This window comes from Cibotium barometz, chromosome 10, assembly GCF_041138505.1.
Source record: "Cibotium barometz isolate CiBa-2024 chromosome 10, ASM4113850v1, whole genome shotgun sequence".
Classification (NCBI taxonomy): domain Eukaryota; kingdom Viridiplantae; phylum Streptophyta; class Polypodiopsida; order Cyatheales; family Cibotiaceae; genus Cibotium; species Cibotium barometz.
Window position 1 is genome coordinate 51,491,619 of NC_141055.1, and position 27,929 is coordinate 51,519,547.

A 27,929-nucleotide genomic window follows, 5' to 3' on the forward strand; every position below is an offset into this window, starting at 1 on the left:
GTGGGTTCAATAATGAAGCCGCAATGATTCGACATGAGCATAAATGTATAAGCACTTGCTCCAATGCCATAGTCACTTGTTGGGATTCTTTTTATGATTTTTCTTAGTTTTCTGATGTTTTGGGTTTTCTATGCTTTTTCTATTTTTAATTAGTTTTTTGGTTATTTTTCTTGATTTTTTAATTTTTTGGTATTTTTAAAATGTTTTATGGTTTTTTAAGATTTAGCAAGATAAAGTTTGAGGTTATGGTCAAATCCTTAGCATTGACAAGTTTTTTTGAATTTTTAATACCTTTGGGATTTTGTCTCAGTAGGATCGATGATCTTACTTGAGTGATCCTCCTTAGAATGATTCTACTAGCAAATGATTCTCCTCAAAAATGATTCCACTAGAAATGATTCCAGCCGAAACGATTGCACTAGAAGCTATTCTAGCTAAAATGATTCCAAACAGAACGATCCTTGTTGGAACGATTCTAGTCAAAATGATTCTGATCCTATTGAAAGCGATTCTTGTTTTGGGATCGTAGCAATTTAACCATAGAATGATTCCAGAATTAGGCAATTCACTTATGGGATCAAAACAATCAAACTCTAGAGATTCTAGGTTTTGAATGATTCAATCCTTGGATCGTTAGTGATTCTACTCTTGGTGGATCAACAATTGCACTTTTTAGGATTGGTCAATCCGATTGTCTACCAACTATCAGTGTGGTGGCCCAGCCGACTGTGGTGCAATTATTGCACATCCAAAAAATATTCCCTACAAATTTGGCAAGTATAATGGTACTGACTCCCACATTCATGATCATATTAAATGCTCATTAATACCTCTATAGACAATTCTAGATGTTAGGTCAATAATCATGCCAACCTGGTCAAAACAATTTGACTCCAAGGGTTGAACATGTGATTGTACCCCTAACAATTCTACTTCTGGGATCAAAACGATCCAACAATACCACTTTGCATCGAGTTTTCTCCTTGGATTTTCCTAGTTTTTTTTTTTGCTTTTTGCTTGGTACCTAGCTTAGCAAAGGTTCCAAGATAGTTCTTCTACCATGAAAACATCAAAATGAATGATTATTATGAATCAATTAAAAGAATGGGTCAATTTTTACCCTTTGGACATAGTGGAAAAACTCTTAGTTTAGTCTATTTAATATGATCTAATGCTTATGGTGTCACAGGAATAGCCTAACAAGCCAGATTGCTAACCTCAATCTTGCAAGGGAGAGCTCAACTTAACCAGCCATCTCCACCAATGAAGAAAATAGTAAAAACACAAAAGAAGGGTTATGGGTTAGGAAAAGCTTAATTAAATCACACCTACTTCACTCCTAATCACTCAACCACACCCTAAACTCAATACACAATCACTCTATCACAAGTTTTTCAACACATGGGCAAGAAAAAACAAACAAACGATCAATAGAGTGTCTCTATTCCACTCTAGCGCTAGTTCTACTCCCCAGTCGTGGGTGCCTCTTATGTAAAGAAGTTGTAGCTTCACAACAAACATGTCAACACCAAGGAGTATAACCTATCTAGAGTAGTGGACAGTGCATAGTAGTGCATTGTGGCTAGTCAAGCCCCCAAGCTCTATCGATCTAATGTTTGAATCTCCAAAATCCAATCACACAAGAGGGAGAAGCTAGCAAGCTTACTATCTACTCACTCCACTCACATACACTCTGCATCTAGCTATTCTGTAGTAGGAATCAAGCAAGCTTACCTCAAATGCGCACACACACTCCACATCTAGCTTATTCTCAAGCAAGCTTATTACCTCAAGCGCGCGCACACTCTTGAGCACTCACACATGCAAGCAAGCAAACCCTACAAGACTCCATAGCTAGCTAAATACAAGCATAGACATAAAAGCATTCAAGAATTAGAAAGACCACAAGATAAGAAAAGAAGGAAGGAGCTACCCAGCGTTAGCTCAATAGAAAATTGTATTATGAAAAGTGCCTTACACACCCTCATAAGTCACTTCTATACATGTGGGATTTACCCGACCGCCCACACTTATGGAGTGCCCAAAACATGTTCACTTTATATGTACAGCCTTATATGGATAGCTTTCATTACAAAGGTGGCCTTTGTCTATATACAATGTGAAATATCTACACTACTATGTAACTGAATTTTGGCAATTTCACCACTAAAAAATATCATTAGGTTTAGTCTGGAGCATTTATGATTGAATCAACTTCTTAAATACTATTCCAAATGATCCATTTGTCCACACATGCATCTCATGTGAGCAGAGCCTCATGTAGGCATTCCGTTGGCTAACCATTAGCCATACATCAGTCCTTTGATTCCATTGCCATGTGCTCAATGTAAATTAATTCTTCTCTTATCCACACCACACGGTATCTAATCCTCCCACTACCACCTTTTCCAAGACACTCGGTGGTAGCGGAATTCAAGAGACTCTCTCCCTTGGCCCCTTCTTCCTCCTCTTACGCCAAGGGTACTCCTTCTTCCTCCTCCCTTGGCCCCTTCTTCCTCCTCTTACGCCAAGGGTACTCCTTCTTCCTCCTCCCTTGGCCCCTTCTTCCTCCTCTTACGCCAAGGGTACTCCTTACAACAAACTGGATTCTATAAAATTGAATTGCAAAAGAGATTGAGGCCACTTATTACAAGTGTTTTATACATTCCACTTAGCATGGACTCATGCTAACATTCCCATCACCATTGATCACCATTGCAATAACCGTTGATCACAATTGTAATCACCATTGCATCACCATTATCTCCAAACTTTTCCTTCTTCACCACCCATAAGATTTCATGTGTCTTTTAACAAGGCTTACAAGACAATAAAGATATCTCCAAATGCACCAAAATCACATGAACCTTCATCCAATGTCCACAAGAATCATGCCAACGCCATTAATTTTACATAAATGCATGAAATCATAGCATGAAATCTCTTGCTTCTCATGCCATTAACACCCTTCTTTGCAAGAGTATCATAATTAGTTGACATTCAAAAAGTATTACAATTAATATTACATGTAATGACCATTAATTACAAAAGCCCTTTGCTTATGAAACCTAGAGTTAGGTTTTTCCATTGTATGCACATAACCAAGTGTTCAAGAATTGATGAAAAGCCCTCCCAAATGCTTCTAGAATTGAGAAAGTGATACAAAATTGTTGACGGGTGTGTACACCCCCTAGCATTTTGGTGTGAACACCCCCTAGCATTAGTAGCATTAGCTTAGGCTATTTCATTATTAAAAGATGTCATATCAAGAAGTGGTTACAAGAGGACTAGTGGGGAGTTAGGATCTTGTGGAGGTTATGGGAGCCCAGTAGTCATATGGGTAGCCCCATAGTCACATGGGCAGCCCAACAGCAGTCATATGGGTATTCCAAGAGTCACATGGTTGGATGGCTTCATAAAGCCCCTCTTGTATGTAAATTGGACATGACTATTGTATGTACATGATTCTTGGACACACAATATGTGATACATGGATATGGAATATAGTATGATGTTATGTTGTTATGCTTGTATGTTTATCTTGTATCCTTTATCTTGTCTTGATCCATGCTTTCTACTCCATGCTCATGTGTACATGTGTACTCCATGGCTATGTGTGTAGGAGCATGTGTCTTTATATTGTATCCTTTATCTTGTCTTGATCCATGCCTCCTAATCCATGCTCATGTGTACATGTGTACTCCATGGCTATGTGTGTAGGAGCATGTGTGTTTCCCTATGTTAGCAAGGCTACGCTAACACTTGGCAATCACAGTGGGACGTTGCGCCAACAAAGAAGCCCACAATGACTTATTGTCATTGCCGTCCAATCCACTTCATTGTTTTTTGAAAAATCATAACAAAAATTTCATCTCCAAAATTCAGGTCTAAACTTTAAGGCCTATTCCAGCCCCCTTCATCCGGTCCTTCCTTCATTGGTGAGGCCTCCTGAGACAAACTTTATGGGCTTGTCTTGGGCATACCTGGGCTTGTAAGCCCTCTTCCTGCTACTCACCTAGGCATACCTGGGCTCGTAAGCCCTCTTCCTGCTACTCACCCAGGCATGCCCGAATCTAGCCCTTTCATCAGCCCATCGGAACTGCACGCCAATGGGCTTGGCATATGGGTACTTTTCCCTGGCCCTTTCCATTACATCAATGGCCATCCCTACTACAAAAGCATGTGGCTTTGTCTGCTTTGGGATGATGGCATCATTTTTTAATATGGTCTGCTCGGGCTCTCTTGGTCTCTTCCTTCCCCCTTGACTCCACTTCCACCTTTATGGTCTGTTGGTTCTCGTCTAGAGTGTGCCTTCTCTTCTTCTGCCAAGTAATTCCATTAGCGAGGGGCATTGGGAGTCCTGCCCTATGCATGGGTTGTTGCCTCCTCAGCCAGATCCACGCGTCATAAGACCCCACCACTTGCTTGCACTACTCTAGATCCGGATGAGGGGCTTTTCTTGGCGTTGATTCTGCTGCCTGGGAGCTACTTTGCCCTTGTTTTTCTGTTTGTGACATGTTTAATTGGTTCATGAATTCTGCAATTTCATCCGAGTTAGATGGTTGCATAGCTCTTGCCTGCTTGGTAGCCTGAATCAAGCTCCTCATGTGATTGAGGGCTCTCTTTCTAGGTGGTTGTGCCCTTTTGTAACCTTTCTTCCTGGAGTCTTTGCTGCAGGGCTTCTTTTTCCCTTTTGACCTGGAAGTCTTCAATCATCTTGTCTGTATTCTACACCTCCGCAGCATGCACTTTCATTAATGCCTTCACTTGCTCTTGTCATTTCCTGAGCTCGGCCCTGGATGCCTTCAGCTTTTTTGCATGTGTTTTTCTTGTGGCATCTAGCTGATCCTGCGTGTTCTTTAGATGGGCATGGGCTGTCATCAAGGTGACGTTCAGCTCATTGACCATCATTTTACCTCCTCTTCCTCTTGTGTTCTTGGCAGGGGTTGTGGATTCAATTTTCATCTTGAGGGCTTTCATCGTCAACCCATCCTGTCTTTGTTACTCCTTATATTCAGCTATTCAATCTGGGCTCTAAGAGCGGCCTCATCACCTACCCTTTCTTTCAGCTTTTTCGTGGCTGCCCAGGCATGCCCTCGCAACTCATCATCGGGGATTATATCCATTGATGATCCTTTGTACAATATCAGCTCCTTTCCCTTCTCATCAGGCTGCTCCTACGTCCTCTTCCCATCACCTTTCAGTTGAGTGAACCTTTTCTTCCATGTCTCCAGTTCCATTTTTAGAGTTGCTCATTCTATGCTTGCAACTCCTTTTCTTTGCCGGTGCCTACCTCGTTGTGTCCTGCCTCCTTATCCTCTTAGCTGTGTGTGCAACAGTTTCCAACGCTCTTGTAAGGTCGGTTCTTGTCAACTTTTTCGTGTCTGGATTTCTGGATCCTCCATCCGGATTCCAATCTTGATCTTGGAAGGGAACCATCTGCTTGCAGGTAGGTGTGGGGACTTACATTGCCGCTGTTAGTTTCTTCAGATATTCCTCCCGCACCTCCTTTAGGTCTTCCACTACATGGCTTTCCCACTATTTCATTTTCTTTGCTTCTAGTTTGTATACGTCTAGGAACTCCTCGGTGTCTAGAACTGCCAGTCTGCCTTCCGCCTTGACTAGCTCCACTTTGTCTTTATCCGCCCCCTGACCTACACCTCTCTTATAATCTTGATATGCTCTTCTCTGATCAAGAGAATCTGGCCCTTATCCCTAGCTTGGTTTTCCTTGGCCATGTCTATCTCTTCTTTTCAGCTGTCTGTTCATCTCGTCATTACTGGTCAAAGCCCCTTTTATCACCACCATCTCTCTTTTGTCTCCTCATTCTCCTTTTTGGAGTCCGTGCCACCAGCAATTGTCTTTGCATCTCCTCCGTCTTGCCTACTTCTCTCCTTCTTTCCAAATCCTCCTGCAAGGATTCCTAGTGTTAGCTCCTCATGGCCTGGCTGATGCCCTCCTATTCCCTGACCATTGCCTGCAACTTGGTTATCTCCTTCATTCTGTCTGCCATACACCTTTGTAAATAATTGAGGCATCCCTGCACCCAATCCGTGTCAAAGGATTCTGGAAAGCTTGTAGGGCGGGGTGCAAGAGGCTCTGCTTGTGCGCAGGGGTTCAGTGACCACAATTTCTTGTTGTGCCTGTCCTAGGTGCAGGCGTTCTATGCATGCGGCCTCCTGCTATGCCTATTCGAGATGCGGCCATTCTGAGGCTAATGTTTCCTGCTTGTTGCTCTTCTAGCTTATGTGTAAGAATTGACTTGCCGATATCGGCAAAGTCCTCCTTTAACTCCTTGCTACTTTTCTCTTCTATTGTCTTTCCCTTCTTGCCCTTCTTCTTTTTCCCAAACTGAAAAATTCTCTTCTTTCTGGATATTGATTGTTTGGAACTTCCTTCTTCCTGCTGGGGTTTTGCCTTTGTCTCCTCCCTGTGCCCTGTGTCCTGTTTGTTGCTTTACTTCCTCCTTGTGGCTTTCCTCCTCTTTTGCAGCTCTTGATTGTGCTTTGAAGAGTGTTGTTAGGTAGGGGCCGATCTTTGTCTTGGTGTTTGGGTGGGTGACCTTCCCAATCTGGTCTTTAAGGTTGCTGTAGAGCACCTCCGCCCAAGCCACCTTCGTCCCCACCTTCGTTGCCTTCACCAGAAGGCTCTTCTTAACATACAGTATGGCTTGTGGGTGAGATTGAGCATCTCAACCACAAAGCACATATGCTTCTATTTGTCCTCATCTGGAGTTCTTGTGATTTTAAATTCTTTGGCCTTTCCTTCCAAAGGGCCGAACTCCTTGATTAAATCTTCTTTGTCGGGAGGACTGGTTTGACCTCTCCTTCCCCTTCACTTGGTAGCTTGAAGACCTCAGCCACATAGAGGGGGTTGGACACCCTCTTCTCACCCAATGGAAGCATGATTGTGTTGGAATTTTGCAGCTGCTCCAGCTACATCACATTTTCAATTTTCCCGGGTGGGGTCCCATTCTTGATGTGAACCGTAGGACATCATCTCCTCGAAGATCTTAAACTTTGTGTTCATGTCCACTTGCAGATTTCTTCTCCTTTGCATAATTTCTGCTCTCCAGGCATTGTGCAGTCTCTTTTCATCCAACTTCAGGAGTTGTTTGATCATGTGTACCTCTGAGTCTTCCGGAGAGAGCCTTTCAACCACTGCTATTCTAAGAGTCTGTGTCAGGAACTCCATGGGCACTACTACTTCTAGTCCATACACCATGCTAAAGGGTGTAAGTCCTATTGCATTCTTATAAGCCGTTCGGAATGCCCATAATGCTGAGTGCAATATCGTGTCCTAGTCGTTCCTATTCTCATTTACTGTATTGATCAGAATTCCCTTGAGAATCTTATTGGTGGACTCTGCTTGCCCATTGGCTTGCGGGTAGTAGATTGTTGACTTCTTGTGTATTATCATGTGCTGCTCCATCAGTTTCCTGATCACTTCATTGATGAAGTGGCTCCCTTGGTCATTGACTATCTCTATAGGGCATCCAAATCTTGTCATTATGGTTTCATAAAGAAACTTTGCTATAGATGACGCCTTGCAATCTCTAGGGGCCTTGGCCTCCACCCATTTCACGCAATAATCGGTGTATTGCCACCAAGATGTATTTGTTTCCTGTCCTTTGAGTAGTTGGTTTGAAGGGGCCGACGAAATCGAACCCCACTTCTGGAATGGCTTGAGTGGCAGGACTAGGTTATGGTGGTTGCCCTAGCCTCTGGCACATGTCACACTCTTTTGCGAGCTTGTGTGCATCATTTAATGCAGTTGGCCACCACATACCTGCCGAGTGCAGCTTCCATCCTGTGACCTCTCTGGAAAAATTCCCACTGCTTATACCTTAATGCGCTTTTGCTCTAGCATAGCCTATTGCTCGTGCTCGAGGACACATCTCCTCGGAATCTGGTTGACGTCCATCTTGTAGAGCTGCCCAACCACCATGAATGACTTGCTCCGGAGAGTCAACTTTTTACTCTGATGTTTAGAATGTACTCTAGAAAGGACAAGTCAGATAGGAATTGCGGCATTTCGTCATACCAGCTGGGTCTCTCTCCTTCTGTGAGGAAAAGCTACGCATTTGGGAAATCATCTTCCACCCCCTCTGGTTCTTCTCTTATCTCTAGTCTTTACAAGATATCTGCCACTACATGCTTGTTCTCAGGGATGTGCCTTATGTTGAAATCAAATTCCTATTAACAAGAGCATCCATCTGACCAACTTTCCTACTAGGTCTGGTTTGTTTATTAGGTACAGGAGAGCTTTGTGATCTACATGAAATTCAAACATCTTACCCCCAGTAAGTAGTGCCTGAACTTCTTGATGGAGTAGATCATTCCCAGTGACTCCTTCTCTGTGGTGCAGTAGTTCTTTTCTAGCCTAGACAACCTCCTGCTTCCATAGTAAACTGGCCTGTATCATCCCTCTTGTGCTTCCTACATTAGAGTGCTACCAATGGCTACATCAGAGGCATCGACAAAACACATGGAATACTAAGTCATAGTTGGTGGGCTACTGGAGGATGGAAGCTGTTGACAGTACCCTCTTGAGATTTTGGAATGCCTCTTGACAGGAGTCGAACCAGACATATTCTACATCCTTTGCCATCAGACTGTATAGGGGCACCGCCACGTTTTCTAGGAACCTCATGAATCTATTATGCCACTTGATTAGGCCCAGGAACCTTGGGATTCTTGGGTGGTTGCAGCTTCACAATGACTGCAACCTTGGCTGAATCCACCACAAGCCCTTCTATAATCACTATATGCCCTATGAGGGATCACAATACTTGGCTAATTTAGGCTCAGTCCGGCCTTTCTACACTTTTCCAGGCACATTGTGAGGTGTGTAATGTGTTCTTTTTTCTTCTCGAACACACCGAAGTCATCCACAAACACCCTCATGAAGGTGGTCAAATATTCATAGAATATTTCATGAACCATCCTTTGGAATGTAGTAAGAGCATTTTTCAACCCAAATGTCATCACATTGAAGGAAAATGCCCCCCATTCTGTCACAAAAGCAGTCTTTTCTTTATCTTCCTGGGCCATTTGCACTTGATTTTACCCACTAAATCCATCCAGAAAAGAGAATGTTCGCTACTACATCCAGCAAGGAATCAATGAACGGCAATGGAAATGGGTCGGATATAGTGGAAGCATTCAGCTTGTGGTAGCCTATACAGACCCTCAGCTTCCCATTCTTTTTTGGAACAATGGCTATCGATGACAGCCATTTTGCCCTTTCCACGGGACATATGAACCCTACCTTTTGTAATTTGTCAATCTCTTCCTTCACCTATTTGGCATAGTTTGGGTTCATTCTGTATGTACTCTGCCTAATTGGGATCAATACCCTTCATGTCAGAATAGTTCCAAGCAAATACATCCTTCTAGGAGTCTCCCTCTAAATTCTTGATTCAGCTTGACACTAATTTTTACTATCTTGGGTTGCTAATCGTCCCCTAGATTCACCTCTTCAAGCTCATTTTCTTGAACTGTGATATTCCTTTTCTTGAACTTGGCTTCCTCTTGCTTTAGGGCCACCATGGCTCTTTCCTATTCCGCCTGCAATTCTTCCATATTGAGTGTCCCCTTCCTCTTTATGATTACTTTCTTCATTCAATATCACTTCAAGATGAGCTACCAGAACCTTTGGATCATACCTTTGCACAATCCTCTCTATGTCCACTTCAAACAATGATAGCAGATCCGGATTCTCCTTCAAGATCTGCTCTTCTTCATCATCTTCTACCCCTTCTAGGTAGTTTAGGCCCTCTGTGTGCATTGATCGGCTTGTCGAGTTCAGCCTATCTTTTCTTGCAAAACTGAAATGCAGACTTTATTTTTGCCTCTCCTGATTGTAATCTTGTTCGTCTCCTAGTTGTTCTTTATCCTTCCGCTTCTGACTAGGAGCATGGGTTATACACCAGCTATTTTAATCATCTTGAGAACAATGAACACAGTACATCCCGCTAAAACTATCTGTTCTCCTCTCATTATCTCAACAGGTCAGACCCTTCTCTACTCAGCCATGCGAATCTGGAATGGAGTGAGCTGCATGTCAATAATCCCTAGCTTTTTAGCTAGGATATCTAATGTTATATTTACCCCTAACCCTCCATCCAGAATGACTCTTATCACTATCTCACCTCTAATCCTAATGGTTCCTTCCGGAACAAACATTCACAATCCCGAACTATCTCCACATTTCTGCATTCAAGTGTAGGGTGTTCCAGATCCTACAATGGCATTTGTACCAGATTCTCCTTCGGTACTATAGCTTGAAGAATCTTTTGCCTATAATTGGGAACAAGATTCAACATTTGATCTAACATGATGTTCAATTCCTCACCATTCCTACATCGTCCTCACCATTCCTTGTGCGCTCTCCACTAACTTGGTGATCTATTCTCGGACCTTTTGTTGTCCTACCCACTGTTCTGGTTTCTTTTCCAGTTCTTGCTCGGCATTCCTGCCTGTCTGTATTTTGACAAGTCCTTGAGATGTTGTCACAACCATAACTTCTGATTGCTCCTCTTGTTGTTGGCCATCATGACGGGATGAGAAGCTTCGATCTTCTCCTTGCCCACAAGCTCTTGATTAGAAGGCTAATGCCTAATCCTTAAGTATGTCTTATTAAAAGAGAGATCAGTAGCATGTATGATTTTTCTTGATTTTCTTGTTACCCATAATGTTTATCTTTTCTCTCAAAACAACTATTTGGCACATTGCTCATAGTGGTTGGGGATGATTCAAATGTCAAGTACCATGACAAACTTTTTAATGTATTTGAATTTGAATTTAATGTATTTGAATTTAATGTATTTAAATTTAATGTATTTGAATTTGATGTAATAGTTGTGCATTGGTGGACTAAGGCTACCAGTGCTAGAGAAAAACTTTTTGTCAAGCCTTGTTATATGGTGTTCCCATCTAAGGTAAACCAACCTTTGAGTGTGAATCGGGAGGTGAGCTTTGTGTTGCATTTGAGTGCTTATGGGTAGGGGGCCACAACCTACCTTTTTTGAGCGTGAGTTAATGTTGCAAAGGAATAATGAGGAGGAGGGCAAGACCCTCATCTAGCCATGTCTCTACCCTAGGTGCCGTCGGCTATCAATGCAAACGTTCACCTTCCTAAAAGTCTCTGATAGGGATGGCCACAAGCATGCACATTACTGTGCCTTACAGTCTATCCCCCTTGACTAAGGCTGTCTAAAGCCCTATATTCATCCTATATAACCAGAGATGTCGGAGCTCCCACACACCCTTAAGCATTGGTGAGACAGGCATAGATTACAATGACAACAAGGTTAAACCCATCTGTCGGCCTCTAAATCCTAATGAGCCTGTGTTGTCGAGTCGAAGAGTCCATGATATATCAAGTATGGAGATCAAGCTCAAAATAGAGAACCTCCTTGATCCTATTCACATAGCTGGGCTACATGCTCTTCAATGCTTTGGCTGATTCATGAAGTCCCGGTGGCCAAGTCGCAAGAAGCTATGGCAATGTCTGCTCATGGGTGCTAAATCAACCATGGCTGAGTCCGTTAGAAGTTGCATGTTTCGACCGATGAGGTGTTTGCTTCGCCTTGTGCTAGATGCATAGGAGGGGGAGGTCTAATTTGTAGTCGACCGGACTTGCAAGGGTGATCATGTTCAACATGCTATCTTTCTCTTCGAAGGGGTGTCCATGTCTTCTGTGACATGTTGATGAGGGTTCAATGATCATCATTCTTCTTATTTCTCATATAGTTTCTGCAATCTCATAACAACCAAAGAAAATTAAGTAACCGCAGTAACCTCACAGATGGTAGCACACTTGAGTGCCCATGGACGAGAGTCTTTCATCAGCGTATACTTGTGGACTCTTCATCAGATTGGTGGAAATCATCTTTCCACCATCTCCTTGGTCTACCACCAGTTTTTGTGGTTCTACATGATATATTGTATAACTTGAAATAGCTTGCATTCTATCTTATGGCAGCCACTTATTCACAGATTTTCATGATGTACTTGGCATTAATAGGAGATAATGCACTCCCAACTAAACAAAGGGAAAGAGAGGTGTTGACGGGTGTGTACACCTCCTAGCATTTTGGCATTAGCTTGGGTGTGAACACCCCCTAGCATTAGTAGAATTAGCTTAGGCTAATGAGTTGTGGGATTTGGTTATTACAAGATGTCATATCTAGAAGTGGTTACAAGAGGGCTAGTGGGGAGTTAGAATCTTGTGGAGGTTATGAGAGCTCAATAGTCACATGGGTAGCCTAATAGTCACATGCGTAGCCCAACAGTCACATTGGTATCCCAAGAGTCACATACTTAGATGGCTACATAAAGCCCCTCTTGTATGCTAATTGGATATGACTATTGCATGTACATGATTCTTGGACACACAATATGTGCAAATTGGACATGACTATTGTATGTACATGATTCTTAGACACACAATATGTTATAGATGGATATGGAATACACTATGATGTTATGTTGTTATGTTTGTATGTTCATCTTGTATCCTTTATCTTGTCTTGATCCATGTCTCCTACTCCATGCTCATGTGTACAAAAATAGCCTCAAGAAAGCCTTCCATAAGAAGTTCACTTTTTGTGGTAAAGCCATGAATCCCCATGCAAAGGCTTGAGATTATGTGAGATTTTAATGAATGAAACAAAAACCCTTTCCTAATGCTTGCACAATTAACCTCCATTTCGAGATTGTTTGAGAATGATCAACAAAGAGGAAAATATTTGCAAGATTTTAATGAATGAAAGAAAAACCCTTTCCTAATGCTTGCACAATTAACCTCCATTTCGAGATTGTTTGAGAATGATCAACAAAGAGGAAAATATTTGCAAGATTTTTGATGAATCTTGAAAATTCCTTTTCTCAATGCTTGTATTCAAACACTGTAACCTTGGTTGAGGTAATAATGCTTGAAGATAAGTAAGGAGGAGGGGAAAACAACTTTGCAAGATGCTCGAAAAAATGTTTGCTATTTTCCCATCACAAGGGTTTTGCTAATAATCATGAGGAATACTTCAAACTTGACCAAAGATCCACCCATGAGATGCTAATGATTGATTCTAAGCATTCATTACCTCACAATGTCCATGCACTAGAATTATGATGAGGAATACTTCAAACTTGACCAAAGATCCACCCAAGAGCTTCATACACTCGCTAATATTGATTCCAAGCATTCATTACCTCACAATGTCCATGGACTACTCACGCATGAAAATAAGTTTGCCGCCTTTATATCGTGTTGCTAGTTGTTGCTGTCCATAGTAGCTTCTCTTTGCTTTACTTCAAACTGTTCATAAATGAATTGGTTCAAGCCTTCACCATGCTCATGAACTTCTTGCGCAAAATATTAAACCTTTGCCCATGCCCAAGATTAGGCCAAAGTATAGGCAAAGGTTTAATAAGTGTGAAAGGAGGGCAAAGTATATACATTGATTAGTTCAAGATTAGGCCCAATAATTATTTTATATACTTTGCCCTCCTTTCACACTTATTAACCTTTGCCCATGCCCAAACTTATACAAGCACATAAGCTAGTATGTACCTGGCCACTTATTATGCCCATGGCGTAACATTGTGTGTGTGTGTGAGAAGAAGAAGAAGAAGCACATAAGCTAGTATGTACCTGGCCACTTATTATGCCCATGGCGTAACATTGTGTGTGTGTGTGAGAAGAAGAAGAAGAAGCACATAAGCTAGTATGTACCTGGCCACTTGTTATGCCCATGGCGTAACATTGTGTGTGTGTGTGAGAAGAAGAAGAAGAAGCCCTTTTAACGTCGTAGGAACAATCCCAAGAGACCAAATATGATCTATCCGACGTGAGTGAGATTCGAACACAAGACGTGTTGAATAACAACTCCATGAGCTAACCAATCTATCACACATTGGGTGAGTATGTACCTGGCCACTTATTATGCCCATGGCGTAACATTGTGTGTGTGCGTGAGAAGAAGAAGAAGAAGCCCTTTTAACGTCGAAGGAACAATCCCAAGAGACCAAATATGATCTATCCGACGTGAGTGAGATTCGAACACAAGACGTGTTGAATAACAACTCCATGAGCTAACCAATCTACCACACATTGGGTGATAGAAAGGTTAGCCCATTTTGTTTATTTACCCACACACCCGATGAAGAAGCCCTTTTAACGTCGTAGGAACAATCCCAAGAGACCAAATATGATCTATCTGACGAGAGAGAGAAAGGCACCATGAGATTTATACTATGACCAAATTTTTATTTAAAACTAAAGAAAAACCATAGTATGTAAGGGAATATTCTATCTGAATTAATAAGGCTCCGGGACCCTATTTAAAGCTACTCTTAGGTGGGTTCAATAAATACGTTTAGAACTTAAAGACTGTTTTTAAGTTTATTTGAGGAAGAATGGGGAGGAGCAGTGTGCTGAATGATGCCCTCAGGACCATGTTCAACGCGGAGAGGCGATGCAAACGGCAAGTGGTCCTTCAGCCCACCTCCAACCTGCTCCAAGAGTTTCTCTCGGTGATGCAGAAGCACGGTAAGCCTTCATTCCCTTTTTTTTTTTTTCCTTTCTCTTGTTTTCTTGCTCTTATTTCTTCAGAGTAGGCATAAGGGTGGGATTTTTCAGTCCAAAATGCTCGGCGAAGCTCAGTGGGTTTAGAATTGGGTGAGATCAAATTCAAATGTAATTTTTGGGATGATTACATTGTTTTTGGGCCTTCATGACGGGATCTGACTTTTTTCCGTTCACAAGATGGACCTATGGGTTTAGGGTTTTGGGATTTTCAGGGTGAAGGCTCTGTCGATCAGACATTCATCTGTTGATGGCATTATTTTTGGGTCTCTAGTATTATTTTTGGGTCTGTTTAGAAGATTAATATATCAAGCGTTAGGGGTTCAGATGGGTTAAGAGCGTATGTGGATTCAATGCCCAAATGCACAGGTTTTGTTGGGGATATCAGACGCGAAGAGGAGGGACGAGTTGGAAGATTGCATGTTGAACTCCATGGAAGACTGAATAAGGTTGGGGCTTGTACACCTCGCTACGAAGTGGGAGTGTCGAAGATACGGCGCTGGACAGACAGGCTTCTACCCATGAGACAGGTTAAAAATTGGTTTTTGTGCTTCTCTCAGTGAAAACTTAGTCATCTCTCTTAGATCAATTTCCTAAGTTTTTTCAAGATCAAGGATTTGTTCATGGTTTCTTAGGCTAGGTACACAGCTAAAGTGGTGATGTGGGGCTGCATGTCCAGCCACCAGTTCAGTCACGGGCCAAAGGAAAAGGCTGCAATGGAAATACAAGAGAATTAGCATATCAAACATCTGGTTTGAGTCCTGCCAGCGCGGGTCAAAAATTTGAGAGCAACCCCCTTGCGTTCAGCCAGGGCATGCTTGCAAAAAAGGTGTCCACTGGGTGGGCTCAAAACAACAAGTGGGCGTGGAGGTTCTGAACACGCTTGCAACTTCTGGCCCCAGTTCTGCCATTGAGCTGCTGCCATGGCAGCTGGATTCGCTTCTGCTGGAACTCTGTGAATCGAGCCTTGATTGTTATCCAACATCGGGACTGCTCCAAGTAGCTAGAAAACAATAGGCTTTTGGCTCCTTCGGTTGTAGCTTTTGGAACCTATATGAGGTAGGCACTGACAAAAGACAAATGGTAATGATGTCCCTGAGATGCCTGTATACATAAAATAGAAGTATATTGGTCACGCCTGATTACAGACTTTTGCAGAGGAAAGAGCTGTGATGAAGGGGCGCTCTTTATATGAGTGGCTGGTGGGAGGGAGGCTACATTTATTCTTGTTTTTGCCTAGACTCAACTGGGGTCTTGTAAGAAAGTGCCTGGGGCCCAAAAGTGATTGGGGCCCAAAAGTGACTGGAAGCTTCTGTACATTCCTGCACAATGTGGGAGTCACCTCGAAAATGCTCCCATCAGCTTCAGAGCTCGTGACTCAGATTTGTCCAGAATCCGGATGGCGTTTGAGCAGTCTGCACTGGAGGGTATCTGTCCTTCTGGAGCTTCCCTAAAATGGACATTCTATACATGTTCAAGAGGTTACTGATCATCTCTTACTTATAGTCCAATGGTGTAGAGGGGCCCAGGGTGTTATCATGGGTGTCTTGCAGATATTTGATGAGGGTCTGGGGGATCTGGTGCTATCCTACAGTATTAGTGTGCGGGGTGTGTACGTTATCCGGGCAACTGAAAAGGATGAAATCTGTTGAAACAGTTACTCACTGTGCTTTATAATTTTCTTGTAAGATCTTGATTATTCACTTAAAATACAACAAGATGATGCAAGTATGATATACACAAGGCACGAATAGAAGGTGGTGCATGTGCCTATGTTCTTTATGGGCACATATTACCTTGGGGACCAAATGAAGGAGCTGCATGGCATTCATCCATCACTTTTGCTCTAATAAGATTCTCACCACACATAAGCAGAGGTCTTGATGAGATGCTGTTAATACGACAGCCACAAAGCATCTCCACTACATTCTTCTTCCGAGGATTATGCAAAATCTGAAAGTGAAACATGGTCCCCTAGAAAGAATAGTGAGAGCATGAACAACGTTAAGTAGTGCTTTCTTATACATACGCAAAGAAAGCTCGGATGCCTGCAATCTCCTACTTTTCTAGGCAACTACATGACCTTGTTGATTCAAAATAGTCCCTATGTAATGTTACATGCACTGAGCTTGACTGTGATAACACACAAGAGGGCCTTCTTTATACCTTTATGTGGTGAGAATCTTTAGCATCCAATTTAGAGAATAGAGAGAGAGAAGACAATGAGAATGTAGAAGACGACACAGTATTGGGTCCAATGCTTGAGAAACAAGCAATGTGAATGCTCAACGCAAGGACGAGGAAGACCGTACGTTGGCTGAGTATCCACCGAATCCGAGGCTCTGCTGAATACTCTTCTGGCCACTGATGCAAGTCCAGATAGCTGTAGGACTGCACATATGCTGGCTGAATGTAAAGAGGAGCTTACTCGAATAGCCTGGAGTCGATTGGATGCTTTAAGCTTTCTGCACTTTGCTGAATTATCTGAATGAATGGTGCGGGACTGAGGCAATGCTTTTATATGATCTCCTACTGCTGGTCGACTGCTGCAAATGATCAGTCAGCCTGCAGAATATCTCCACGATTGCATTTAATGAGCAGTCGGCCTGCTGAGATTGCCCACAATTGCATAATTCCCAGTCGGTTGCCAGTTTAATGCCTAGTCGGCCGCTAGATTAATGCCTAGTCCGCTGCTCTGCTGGTGGGCTGTAGGGTTGGTCGGCTGCTGGTCGACTGGTCACCTAAGCCACTTAACCTCCCGGCTGTCAGGATGCTGCCTACTGCACGTTCGTTGCCATCCTCTCTCCCGGCTCTGCCCACGTTACGCTGTGTGTCCCGCGCTCTTGCCATTCACATGCATGCTTCATGGACAATTTTCTGGAGGAGCCCTACATGAACATCCACTACCTGAGTTACATCGACGAGATCCTCGAGGCTCTCCTTCCCGAACACAGCCCTCTTCGTGCCCCCACTCTGGAACCGGTGCCACTTCCCGCCGATGCTGGGTGGATTCCAAGTTTCCTGAACTCCCCTGTCCCAGCAGCCTCGGCCTCACAGGTGTACCGCATACATATCAGCAGCCCGCATGCAACTAAACCCCAAACTTGGGCGATTTGGACTATTTTCCTCACCTGCGAGCCACTGCACCTTGCTCATTTCGAGTACTTCCTGTCTCGGTACCCTCAGTTGGCACATTTTCTTCCAGAGTGCAGTGTGGATGGCCTCCGCAATATCCTCTCCACGCGCCCTCCTGTGACATTCTACTGCGAGATCTTCGTCCCCGATTATACTCCATTATCTCCGGTGCCCAGCTCTTTGGCGGAACCAAACGAGGAAGTGGCTGAGACGAAGTTGCCCCGAGGACGATCCCGATGAAGTGGAGGACCCGACTTCGAGTACGCGGATCCCGTCATTGCCTCTCCAGCAGCTGTTCCTCTCTTCCTACATCCTGGGTGGACCTTTCCTGCTTCACCTCAGTACTCTCTCTGAGTTCTCCGGATGTCGACTTCGCACGACAACGTGTCACCCGCTGATCCGGATCCACAGATGGAGGCCTTGCAGATGACCACTCTTCAACAACAGATGGAGGACTTGCAAAGGGCCCTTTTCGAAGGAATGGCATCCATGCGATCACAAATGGAAGACATGCAACAACGGAACCAACACCAGCGCGAGGGATCCAGGAAGTCACAGCGGGCGCGTCAATCGCGTTCACCAACATCGTCATCATCCTCGGTGGGCCAGCGGGACGATCCGTCAACTCCCCCCGATCCGACCACCGAGGTAGACAATGTTGAACTCAAACTTTTGTATAAATTAATGACCACAGCACAGACAAGAAAGATGGATATCAAGTTGCTTGAGCCCTACAATGGTCGCCGTGATAAGCGGTTAATCGATCACTGGCTCTACAAGATGGAGGTTTATTTCTCAAATACTGAGTTGCCCGAGAATAAAAAGGTGGCATTGGCCAGCACCCTCTTGAAAGATACCGCCTTCCTTTGGTGGCGACGCAAGATTTCAGATGGCAAGTCTACTCCGACGTGGGATAAATTCCGGCGTGTTCTTCGCAAGGCTTTTGAGCCTGCAAATGCGAACTTTCATGCCAGGTCTTCTCTCTGCCGCCTGAGTCAAACTGGCTCCGTGTCTGCGTACATCTCAGAGTTTCAAAAACTGGCTCTTGAGATAGAGACACTTAGTCCCTCTGACCAGCTTCACAGCTTCATTGACGGGCTTGAACCCACGATCCAAGACGAAGTCCATAAGTACAATCTTGCCACCCTGGATGAAGCAATCTCGTATGTCGAGCGCATTAGTGATTACCAGCGTCCTCCCAAGAACTTTTCCTTCGGCGCCCGTTCGTACTAGCGGAATTGACCCAATGGGACTAGCCAACCATAGCATCCCAATGCTGGACAACCTAACTCTAGGCGACCATATTCTGGACAATAGTCCTTCCGGGCGCGCTTCTCCGGGCAAGCTCCCGCGTCAAACGCAGGATCCTCTCAAGCCGAATCCTCTGGCAGCAGAAACCTAGATCGGTCTCGACAGGACCGTCACAGCAATGATCGGCGCAACTTCAATTGAGATACCTCTTCAGGACAGCAAACCTCTTCATCGACTGCCACTTCATCCCAACCTAGTCGTCCAGGCCTCTGTACAATTTGTTATGGCGATCACTGGTGGTATGAATGTCCTCAGCGTCCTAGCTTCTATGGACCTTTCAAGATTCTTCAGAAAAATTCAGTTGTCAGTTACAAGTTGGAACTTCCACCTTCATGGGGGAAGGTTCATCCGACTTTTCACATTTCTTGGCTCAAGCAGTATGTTCAAGGAGATTTGCTTGTTCCAGACTTATCTTCATACGTACCAAAAATTGAAGATGACCATATTATCTGTCATGTGCATCAGCAATGCCATGGACCTTCTCAAGACTAAATCCAGAAGGGGCAAGCAGATAAAGACCATGAACCAGTAGAAGATGGACATGGAGCAGAACTTGGAGCAAAGCATGGATCAGAAGGCTGTCGGCTGCGTGGAGGCTGACGTCAGCAGTACCAGAGGGCTGTCGGCTGCAGGACAGAGGGTGCGGCAGCAGGCGCATCAAGGAAAATAGAAGAGGTCCAGTCGGTTGCATTAAATGGAATTTAATGAATTATTAACTGGCCGACCAGCAGTCGGCCAGTTCCCCATGTACTCCAAGGGGCTATAAATAGCCCCCTTGCTCAATGTCTTAGGCATTCAACCCACTAGGGGTTTGAGTCAGTAGGATCCTAGTCTAGGGCAGATTTTAGGTGTGTTATCACCTTTTCAAGGAGGCAGCCAAGGGCTGCAAAGATATGTACCTTTTTGTACCATAGTATATACTGAATTTTCAGCACTTCTCACTCTCTCTCTCTACTCTCTCTCTACCTGCGTTTTTGCATCAGAAGGTTTCCAAGAGTGTTTAGGGCTGAAAGAAGACTCCCAGAGCTTCCGCGCGTTACATTGGTATCAGAGCATCAGGCTCAGCAAAGCTAAACACTGATTCAGTCCCAGATGATGGTGTACAGGTCCAAGGTACAGGAAAGTACACGGATTCGAAGCCCAAGGCGAGGAGCACAGAAGCGGGAAGAACTCCCAGGAGGTTTGTTGGTGGTGTTCCATAGTGCCAGATGGGGATGGCAGTTCCGTGAGCCAGATAGGTTCTAAGGGAACGGTCCCAAGGGAGGTTGATCCTCCAAGGGTGATGTGAGAGTGCCAGACTCAGTTCCAGGAACGAAGACCAAGACGGTGTTCAGAGTCAGGGCAGGAATGGATTGTGGACTAGAGGAAGACCAGATGCATAGATCTTCATCAGAGACAGAGTGGTTTGGAGAGCAGATCGGATTTTCAGGGAAAAAGGTTTGCCAGGGATGGATGATGACAGAGGGACTTCAGGACAGGATTGGGATGATGACAGTCATCCAAGAGCAGGTTGGATTCCCGTCATCAAGTTTAGCAGAGGGGGATGTCATGTGCATCAGCAATGCCATGGACCTTCTCAAGACTAAATCCAGAAGGGGCAAGCAGATAAAGACCATGAACCAGTAGAAGATGGACATGGAGCAGAACTTGGAGCAAAGCATGGATCAGAAGGCTGTCGGCTGCGTGGAGGCTGACGTCAGCAGTACCAGAGGGCTGTCGGCTGCAGGACAGAGGGTGCGGCAGTAGGCGCATCAAGGAAAATAGAAGAGGTCCAGTCGGCTGCATTAAATGGAATTTAATGAATTATTAACTGGCCGACCAGCAGTCGGCCAGTTCCCCATGTACTCCAAGGGGCTATAAATAGCCCCCTTGCTCAATGTCTTAGGCATTCAACCCACTAGGGGTTTGAGTCAGTAGGATCCTAGTCTAGGGCAGATTTTAGGTGTGTTATCACCTTTTCAAGGAGGCAGCCAAGGGCTGCAAAGATATGTACCTTTTTGTACCATAGTATATACTGAATTTTCAGCACTTCTCACTCTCTCTCTCTACTCTCTCTCTACTTGCGTTTTTGCATCAGAAGGTTTCCAAGAGTGTTTAGGGCTGAAAGAAGACTCCCAGAGCTTCCGCGCGTTACATTATCCTTGTTTTAGAAGTAATTCTTGACGTACGTCAGAAGGAAACAAGAAGAAAGTTGATTACAAAATTTCTTTTGAAGTGGATGGATTTGGATGAGTCTGATTCCACTTGGCAAACAGATGAAGACATGCAGCAATACCCTAATCTTCTTCAGGAGTTCTTTGACAAACGGATGTCTATCATTTGACACATGGGTTTTATTTTAAATGGGAGGGAATGTCACGATTGTGACGTATGTGTGTATCAGATTCTCTCTTCATTGCTGATTCCTGTTTTGCAGATGCAAAGAGTAACCAGCCAAGGGAACCCCTGCCCTCGACTGGTTGCGACTCTTCGCCAAAGGATGTACCTCTTCATCGAATAGCCACATCCCTTCGACGAATGGTTGTGCCTCTACATCGAATAGACACATCCCTTAGCCTAAAGTTGTACCCTTTCGTCTATGGTCATATCCTTTCGTTAAAGGACATGCCTCTTCAAATGTGTCTCTTCATCTCCTATACAAGAGACCTCTTGTGCTCATCAGAATAGATTCATTCAGCAGATTCATTCAGCATCAGAATAGATTCATTCAGCACTAATTACACCATGAGAATAGATTCATTGAGCACTAATTACATCAGAATAGATTCATTCAGCACTAATTACATCAGAATAGATTCATTCTAATTACATCAGAATAGATTCATTGAGCACTAATTACATCAGAATAGATTCATTCAGCACTAATTACATCAGAATAGATTCATTCAGCACTAATTACATCAGAATAGATTCATTCAGCAGAATAGATTCATTCAGCACTAATTACATCAGAATAGATTCATTCAGCACTAATTACATCAGAATAGATTCATTGAGCACTAATTACATCAGAATAGATTCATTCAGCACTAATTACATCAAAATAGATTCATTCAGCACTAATTACATCAGAATAGATTCATTCAGCACTAATTACATCAGAATAGATTCATTCAGCAGAATAGATTCATTCAGCACTAATTACATTAGAATAGATTCATTCAGCACTAATTACATCAGAATAGATTCATTCAGCACTACATCAGAATAGATTCATTCAGCACTAATTACATTAGAATAGATTCATTCAGCACTAATTACATCAGAATAGATTCATTCAGCACTAATTAAATTCAATCTTCTCTCAAGTGTTTTCTTGAAATCTCTTGTTCTCTAAGTTAAGTACTTAAGTAGTAATTAGTACACAATATGAGAGATTAACAACATAATCCTCACAGGTAGACTCTGTTACCAGGCAGTTACGACTCTCATTCGGCATTGGTACCCGATTGGCGGGATTCTTAGGACCATAGTGTCAGACCGAGATGCCAAGTTTACCAGTCATTTTTGGAGGGCATTGTTTGATAACTTTGGTACTAAATTGAATTTTTTCAGTGCATTTCACCCACAGACAGACAACCAGACTGAAATCTACAACCAGTTGGCCTTTGATGTGTTGAAGTGTTATGTCCACGATCAACAAGGTAAGTGGGAATCATATATGCCTTTAGTTCAAGTTGTTTTGAATGATTCTTTTTCTTCAGCTATTGGCAGGACTCCATATGAGGCAGCGTTTGGAAGACCATTCCAGTCGCTATTGACCAGGACCTCGTCTTCAGTAATTGAGCGAATAGATTGACGGAGTCTTACCAATAGATTCTGGAGTCAGTAAAGGACAGGTTGGCTAAAGCGCAAGAGGCCTACACTCGACAGGCCAATAAAGACCGAAGGGATATGAAGTTTTCGGAAGGTGATTGGGTGTATCTTCGGATTATGAAGCAAAGGTTGAAACAGGTGGGCAAGTGATGGCCAAAGTTGTCATTCAGGAGCTTCGGACCTTTTCCCATCCAGAGAAAGATTAATGAGGTTTCAATGAAGTTAAAGCTACCTCCGAGTTGGACTATGTACGATGTGTTTCATGTCAGTTGGTTAAAGCCATATGCAGGTCCGATCCCTTCAGAAGTTAAAAAAGAGGCGGAACGAAATATCATTGATGAAGCTAAAGTTATGGTTCCAAAACAGATCCTTTTGCACCGCTTCAAGCATGGCTCAGGCCGAAGACAAAGATAGTTCCTCACAAAGTTTCAGGACCGAGGGACCCACGAAGCGGTATGGCTTGACAAAGTTTTTCGATGACTATCCGGCGTTATTGACAGATTATTTGGAGGCTATGTAGCTTCCGTCAAGTTAAGCAGAAGGGAATGTCACGTGCATCCCGCACTTGGATGCCACGTGGACATATTTGTACAGAAGGTGTAGGGCCTGGGGCGAAAAACTGGTCCCATGTGAGCCCAGTCCGAGACGAGTCAGCCAGGATCCCACTCCAGTCGTCCGAGGTCAGGTGTGCATTGTCCTGCACATGCATCCAAGGTCAGGTGTGCATTGTCCTGCATATGAAATAGTGCCAGTCCGTGCTTAGTCTCCCTCTGGAATGATGTCAGTGGTTCTGTGTATCTGGTATGATACTGGATGCCAGACCACTATGTAGACAGTTAGGGTTTGCATATAGGAAAGGGGCCAGCCCATAGGGCTACCCCAAGGACAGATATGTGGGCATGGGGGAGGTGTAGAACCACCCCCATAGGGGCCAGGAAGGCCTTGGGTGCCCACCGGCCATGGGATGGGCTGGAAGGGCTATAGGCCAGTCCTAGGACCCTTGGATAGGCAGCCGACAGGGTATCCAGTCCTGAGAGGGCTGTCGGCCAGGTGTGGGGCAGCCCACACAGGCTGCCCAGCAGCCAAAAACAGAGGCGCATAGTGGCCAGCACTCCTTAGTGTGATACGCAAGGTTTATTAGCATTAAATGCTGATATTTCAGGTCTCGTGAGGCTTATTATAAACAGTCGCCTGGTTTTAATCCAGCCAACCAGCACCTTGTGAAAGAGTGCACAGAGCGGAAGCAAAAGAGCACTAGAGTGTGCTGAATAGAGAGTGCAAGAGAGAGAGAGAGAGAGAGATATCGAGCAACTATGCTGAATATACTGAAGTGGTACAGTCCCAAGCAAGAGACACAAGCAGTCTCATAAGTGAGGGAGCAAAAGATAGACAAGGCAAGATACAAGTCTGAGAGGCCAGCCCACCTATTTATAGGTGGGGAGTGTTGCCTGACCGGAGACACTGAAGCTAGCCGACTGGAGGAATGAACTGGCCGATTGGGAAAAATTCATACGGGCTAGGAAAAATCCCAGAAAAATATATAAAATAGGGGTGGCCAGCCCACAATCAAGGGCACAGCAAAAGGGACACCAGAAATGGGCAGAAACTGGGGATGAATGTGCTAACACCCCCTCTCAGCACCAGATGCTGAACAAACTCCGAGAAGCCGAAGAAGTCGTCCTCTATCAAAGACAAAAGAATGCAGCAACAACAGGTACCAGGAAAGCTCCACAAGCAATCTCCACAAGCAATATCCACAGCAACTCAGCTACAAAAGCAACAGAACAAGCTTCCAGGTACATTGCTCCTCTAGAAGAAAACAACCATGTAGGTTGTGTCGTGCTGCTCCAAATATCGGTGCCAAACCCAAATGTAAACATAGTGCCAAAGAAATCCCTAGAAGCCTGTAGCTCCAAGAAGATAATACCCTCAAAAGAAATAGAGTCCATTTGCACCAACTCTGTACCAAGAGTAGCCAAATGCTGTACAATAGCATCCTCCTCGAAGGTTGGCATTGCCAGATGTAAGAACTCAACTGCTCCCTCTGAAAATTGATGTTAGGACTCCACAAGCCCAACCAAATCCAAATCGCAATCCTTCAAGCCTTGGAAGTACCACTATGTCCGAGGCATGGTCACGGACACACCTGACCACAAACCAGAATCCTCACACAGAGTAAGGGAAATAGGAACATTTACAGTAGTGGTAACTGAAGTAGTAGTAGCCTCCTCAATAGCATCACATAGCGTAGAAGCAGGCTCCTCCATAGAAGGGAAAGGGACCAACAACACATCTTGGTCACTGGTTGTTGAAGAAAGAGTCCGAGGCGAAGCAATAGGAGACAAATCCCCCTCAGAAGCTGTGAGCAAAGATAGCTCGCTGTCTTCCTCAAAAACATTACCAGAGATATCATCCTGGCAAGGAGAAGTATGCACAGAAACTGAAGGCAAGGCAACAAGAGAAACAAATTCCTTAGATGCAATGAGCAGAACTAGCCCACTATCCTTCGCTCTGCAGGAACATCTCCAAAAGAAGTATCCATAAGATCACCGGTTGCATAGCACCCAGAAGCAGAAACCATATGCCCATCAGTGGCATCACCATACAGGTCACAAAGCAACTGCCACACATAGAAAGTAGAAGCATCATCAGGGGAATAGATGAAGTGTCGAAGAACCGAATCCTGACAATTTAGGAGGAGAAAGGCATAGATCTGTCAGCAGTCTTCCTCCACTAACACATCCTCCGCAGAGGCAAGATCCGGCAAGCACCGATTCTTGTACGAGAGAAACTTCATCAAACCATACTCCCTGAGAATAGAAGTAACCTGCAACTTCCATGACTGAAAGTTACCACCATCCAACTTGTCTGCCTCATCTAGGAAATAACAAGAAAGTGGTACGAGAGCCAAATCTGAAGATGTCATCATTGATCCAACCAATAGGACCAAACCTCATAAGATAAAAAACTCTCCAAATTAGAAAACACTGATGTAGGTCCCTTCCTTCCACCAAAACACAGCCCTAAGAGGCTGGACAGCACTTGAAAATCCTCCTGTAGCAAAAAAAAAATGCAGAAGCTTTTGTCGACTGTACCTCCAACCTTGAGGCCACCAGAAGAGGGAAGCAAAAAATGCAGATTTGATAGCCACACAGGGCCTGGGAATATGTTGTAAGAGGGTGCAACAAGGACTGTAGCTTGGGCTCTCCTCAAGAAAAAACGCACAATCTCAGAAGAAGAAGAAGTGTCCTCCACAGGTACCAAGGGTGCCACCAAAGCTTGAACCACCACAATCCCCCTCTGCAAAAGGGAATGTCCACCGGAGAGGAAAACGCAGCCAAAGAGGGGCTGCTGTCCTGAAAAAACAGGCCGCCTAGATCCAAACTCAAGTAGGAATGAAACGCTGATGAAAAAGTTACCTTCTGGCTGCAAGCGATGAAGCCAAACTGAAGGAGAACAACCAGATGTGTCTTTTTCTATCTCATGCTTTTTGGGAGCCGCCTGCTGGATCTGTGGGTGTGCGCGTTTTTCTCTGGGAGGGGCTGACGGACTGAAGCTGTGGCACATGTTCTCTCTCTCCCTTTTTCGCTTGGCACTCGGAGGGCTGCAGCAGAGGAGGGGGTGTGCACTCTCTCTCTGGAAAGAGGCTGCGCTGCAGTACATACAGGGCCGACTGAATCTCTCTCTCTCTCTCTTTGGCGACTGTCAGCCTGGATTGCACGTGGGCTGAACAGAGGGTCGAACAGCAGGCTGTCGGGCTCTTTGCAGGTGGCGCACATAGGCTGAACTGCATGTGGGGGCTCTCCCTTACTTGCTACAAGTTGGGCTGCGTGCTGGAGGGGCTCACATGCTTTTGGAGGGGCTGGACTGCGCTCTCTTTCTCTGTCTCTCTCTCTCTCTCTCTCTCTCCCTCTCTTGGAAGGAGGCACAGGACTGTAGGCGGCTGCAGGAAGTGCACAGCCGTGTGGCTTTCCCCTACATACTTGTGGGTCATCAATTTGGTGTTTGGTCGTTCCGAACACATGAACATAGACATCATGTCGATGGTGTTCAACGGATGGAACTTTCAGCTTCTCTTTGCTTTGGTTTTCAGGACTGTTTTGGAAAGGGTTTATGGACTGTTTTGTGGCAGTGCATGTGGCTACGAACATGAGCAATTCCGGGACTGTTTTGAGATCAGTTCGAGGACTGTTTATGGGCTGTTTTTGGTTGGCTGCAAATTCAGCTATGTGCTTGGGTTTCCGGCTGCAAGTAGAGGTCACTTGGATGTGTTTCTTGGCATGGAAGTGATGCAAGCTCGCATGGCTGCATGCTCATGGAGCAGATTGTTTTCTTCCTGCTGGAAAGGAACAGAGGGACCTACAATTATGGGCATCTCTATGTTTCCAGATGTTTCATGAGGGAACAGGTAACTAGATGTATGCCGTTGTTGGCACTGTTGTTGAAAGGTGCTGTGAATGGTTCTGTATGGAAACAGGATAAAGGTTTCAAAGGGAAACAGGCCTAAGGGTTTCACGTGGAAACAGGTCGTAGGTTTCTCGAGGAAACATGTTTATGGTTCTCGAGGAGATAGGTCACATGCAAGCAGAAGGTACATGAATGGACACATGTTTGGTACAGCCTTGCTACTACTGATTGGACAAGGGACAGGGAATCCATGACAGAGATGGATAGTACCCTTGGAAGGTAGAGAGGGTTGGTACATACTACAGGTGTGTCGAGTGTATGGTATGCTGTGCTGTGATGCGAGTTCTCTTTTGGGAGACAGTTTGGGAGTCTGTGTTGTGATGCAGGAGCACTGGATGTGTCAGGGTGTGATGCTGTTCATAGGGTGAGAGGCTATGGATGGTTGTGGCAGCCCTAATCATGGGAGAAAGCTTCTGTATGCAGACTCGATGTGTGAGAGTCTTTTGATGTGAACAATGGCTGGACTTGTTTGTGGATGCCGAGTGAATATGAAGCCATGATGCAGGGTCCTTGCAGGCTTCAGGAGTTCTACTGTGATGGCTGAGTTTCCAGCCTTATTGTAATCAAAGCTCTTATAATCAATTAAAGAAATACCGCAAGGGGCGCCATTA

General features: G+C 44.4%; 1 protein-coding gene across 1 annotated transcript in view; it reads left to right on the forward strand.

Annotated features, from left to right (window-relative positions):
- The first annotated feature begins 14,381 nt into the window (after positions 1-14,381).
- The window catches only part of LOC147635036 (small ribosomal subunit protein uS8-like), a 50,287-nt gene continuing 36,739 nt past the window's right edge, over positions 14,382-27,929 (forward strand). Inside the window, exons 1-2 of the mRNA XM_086803465.1 lie at positions 14,382-14,553; positions 14,959-15,119. Coding sequence (XP_086659591.1) covers positions 14,421-14,553; positions 14,959-15,119 — 294 coding nt within the window. The 5' untranslated portion in view covers positions 14,382-14,420. The remainder of the gene's footprint in view (positions 14,554-14,958; positions 15,120-27,929) is intronic.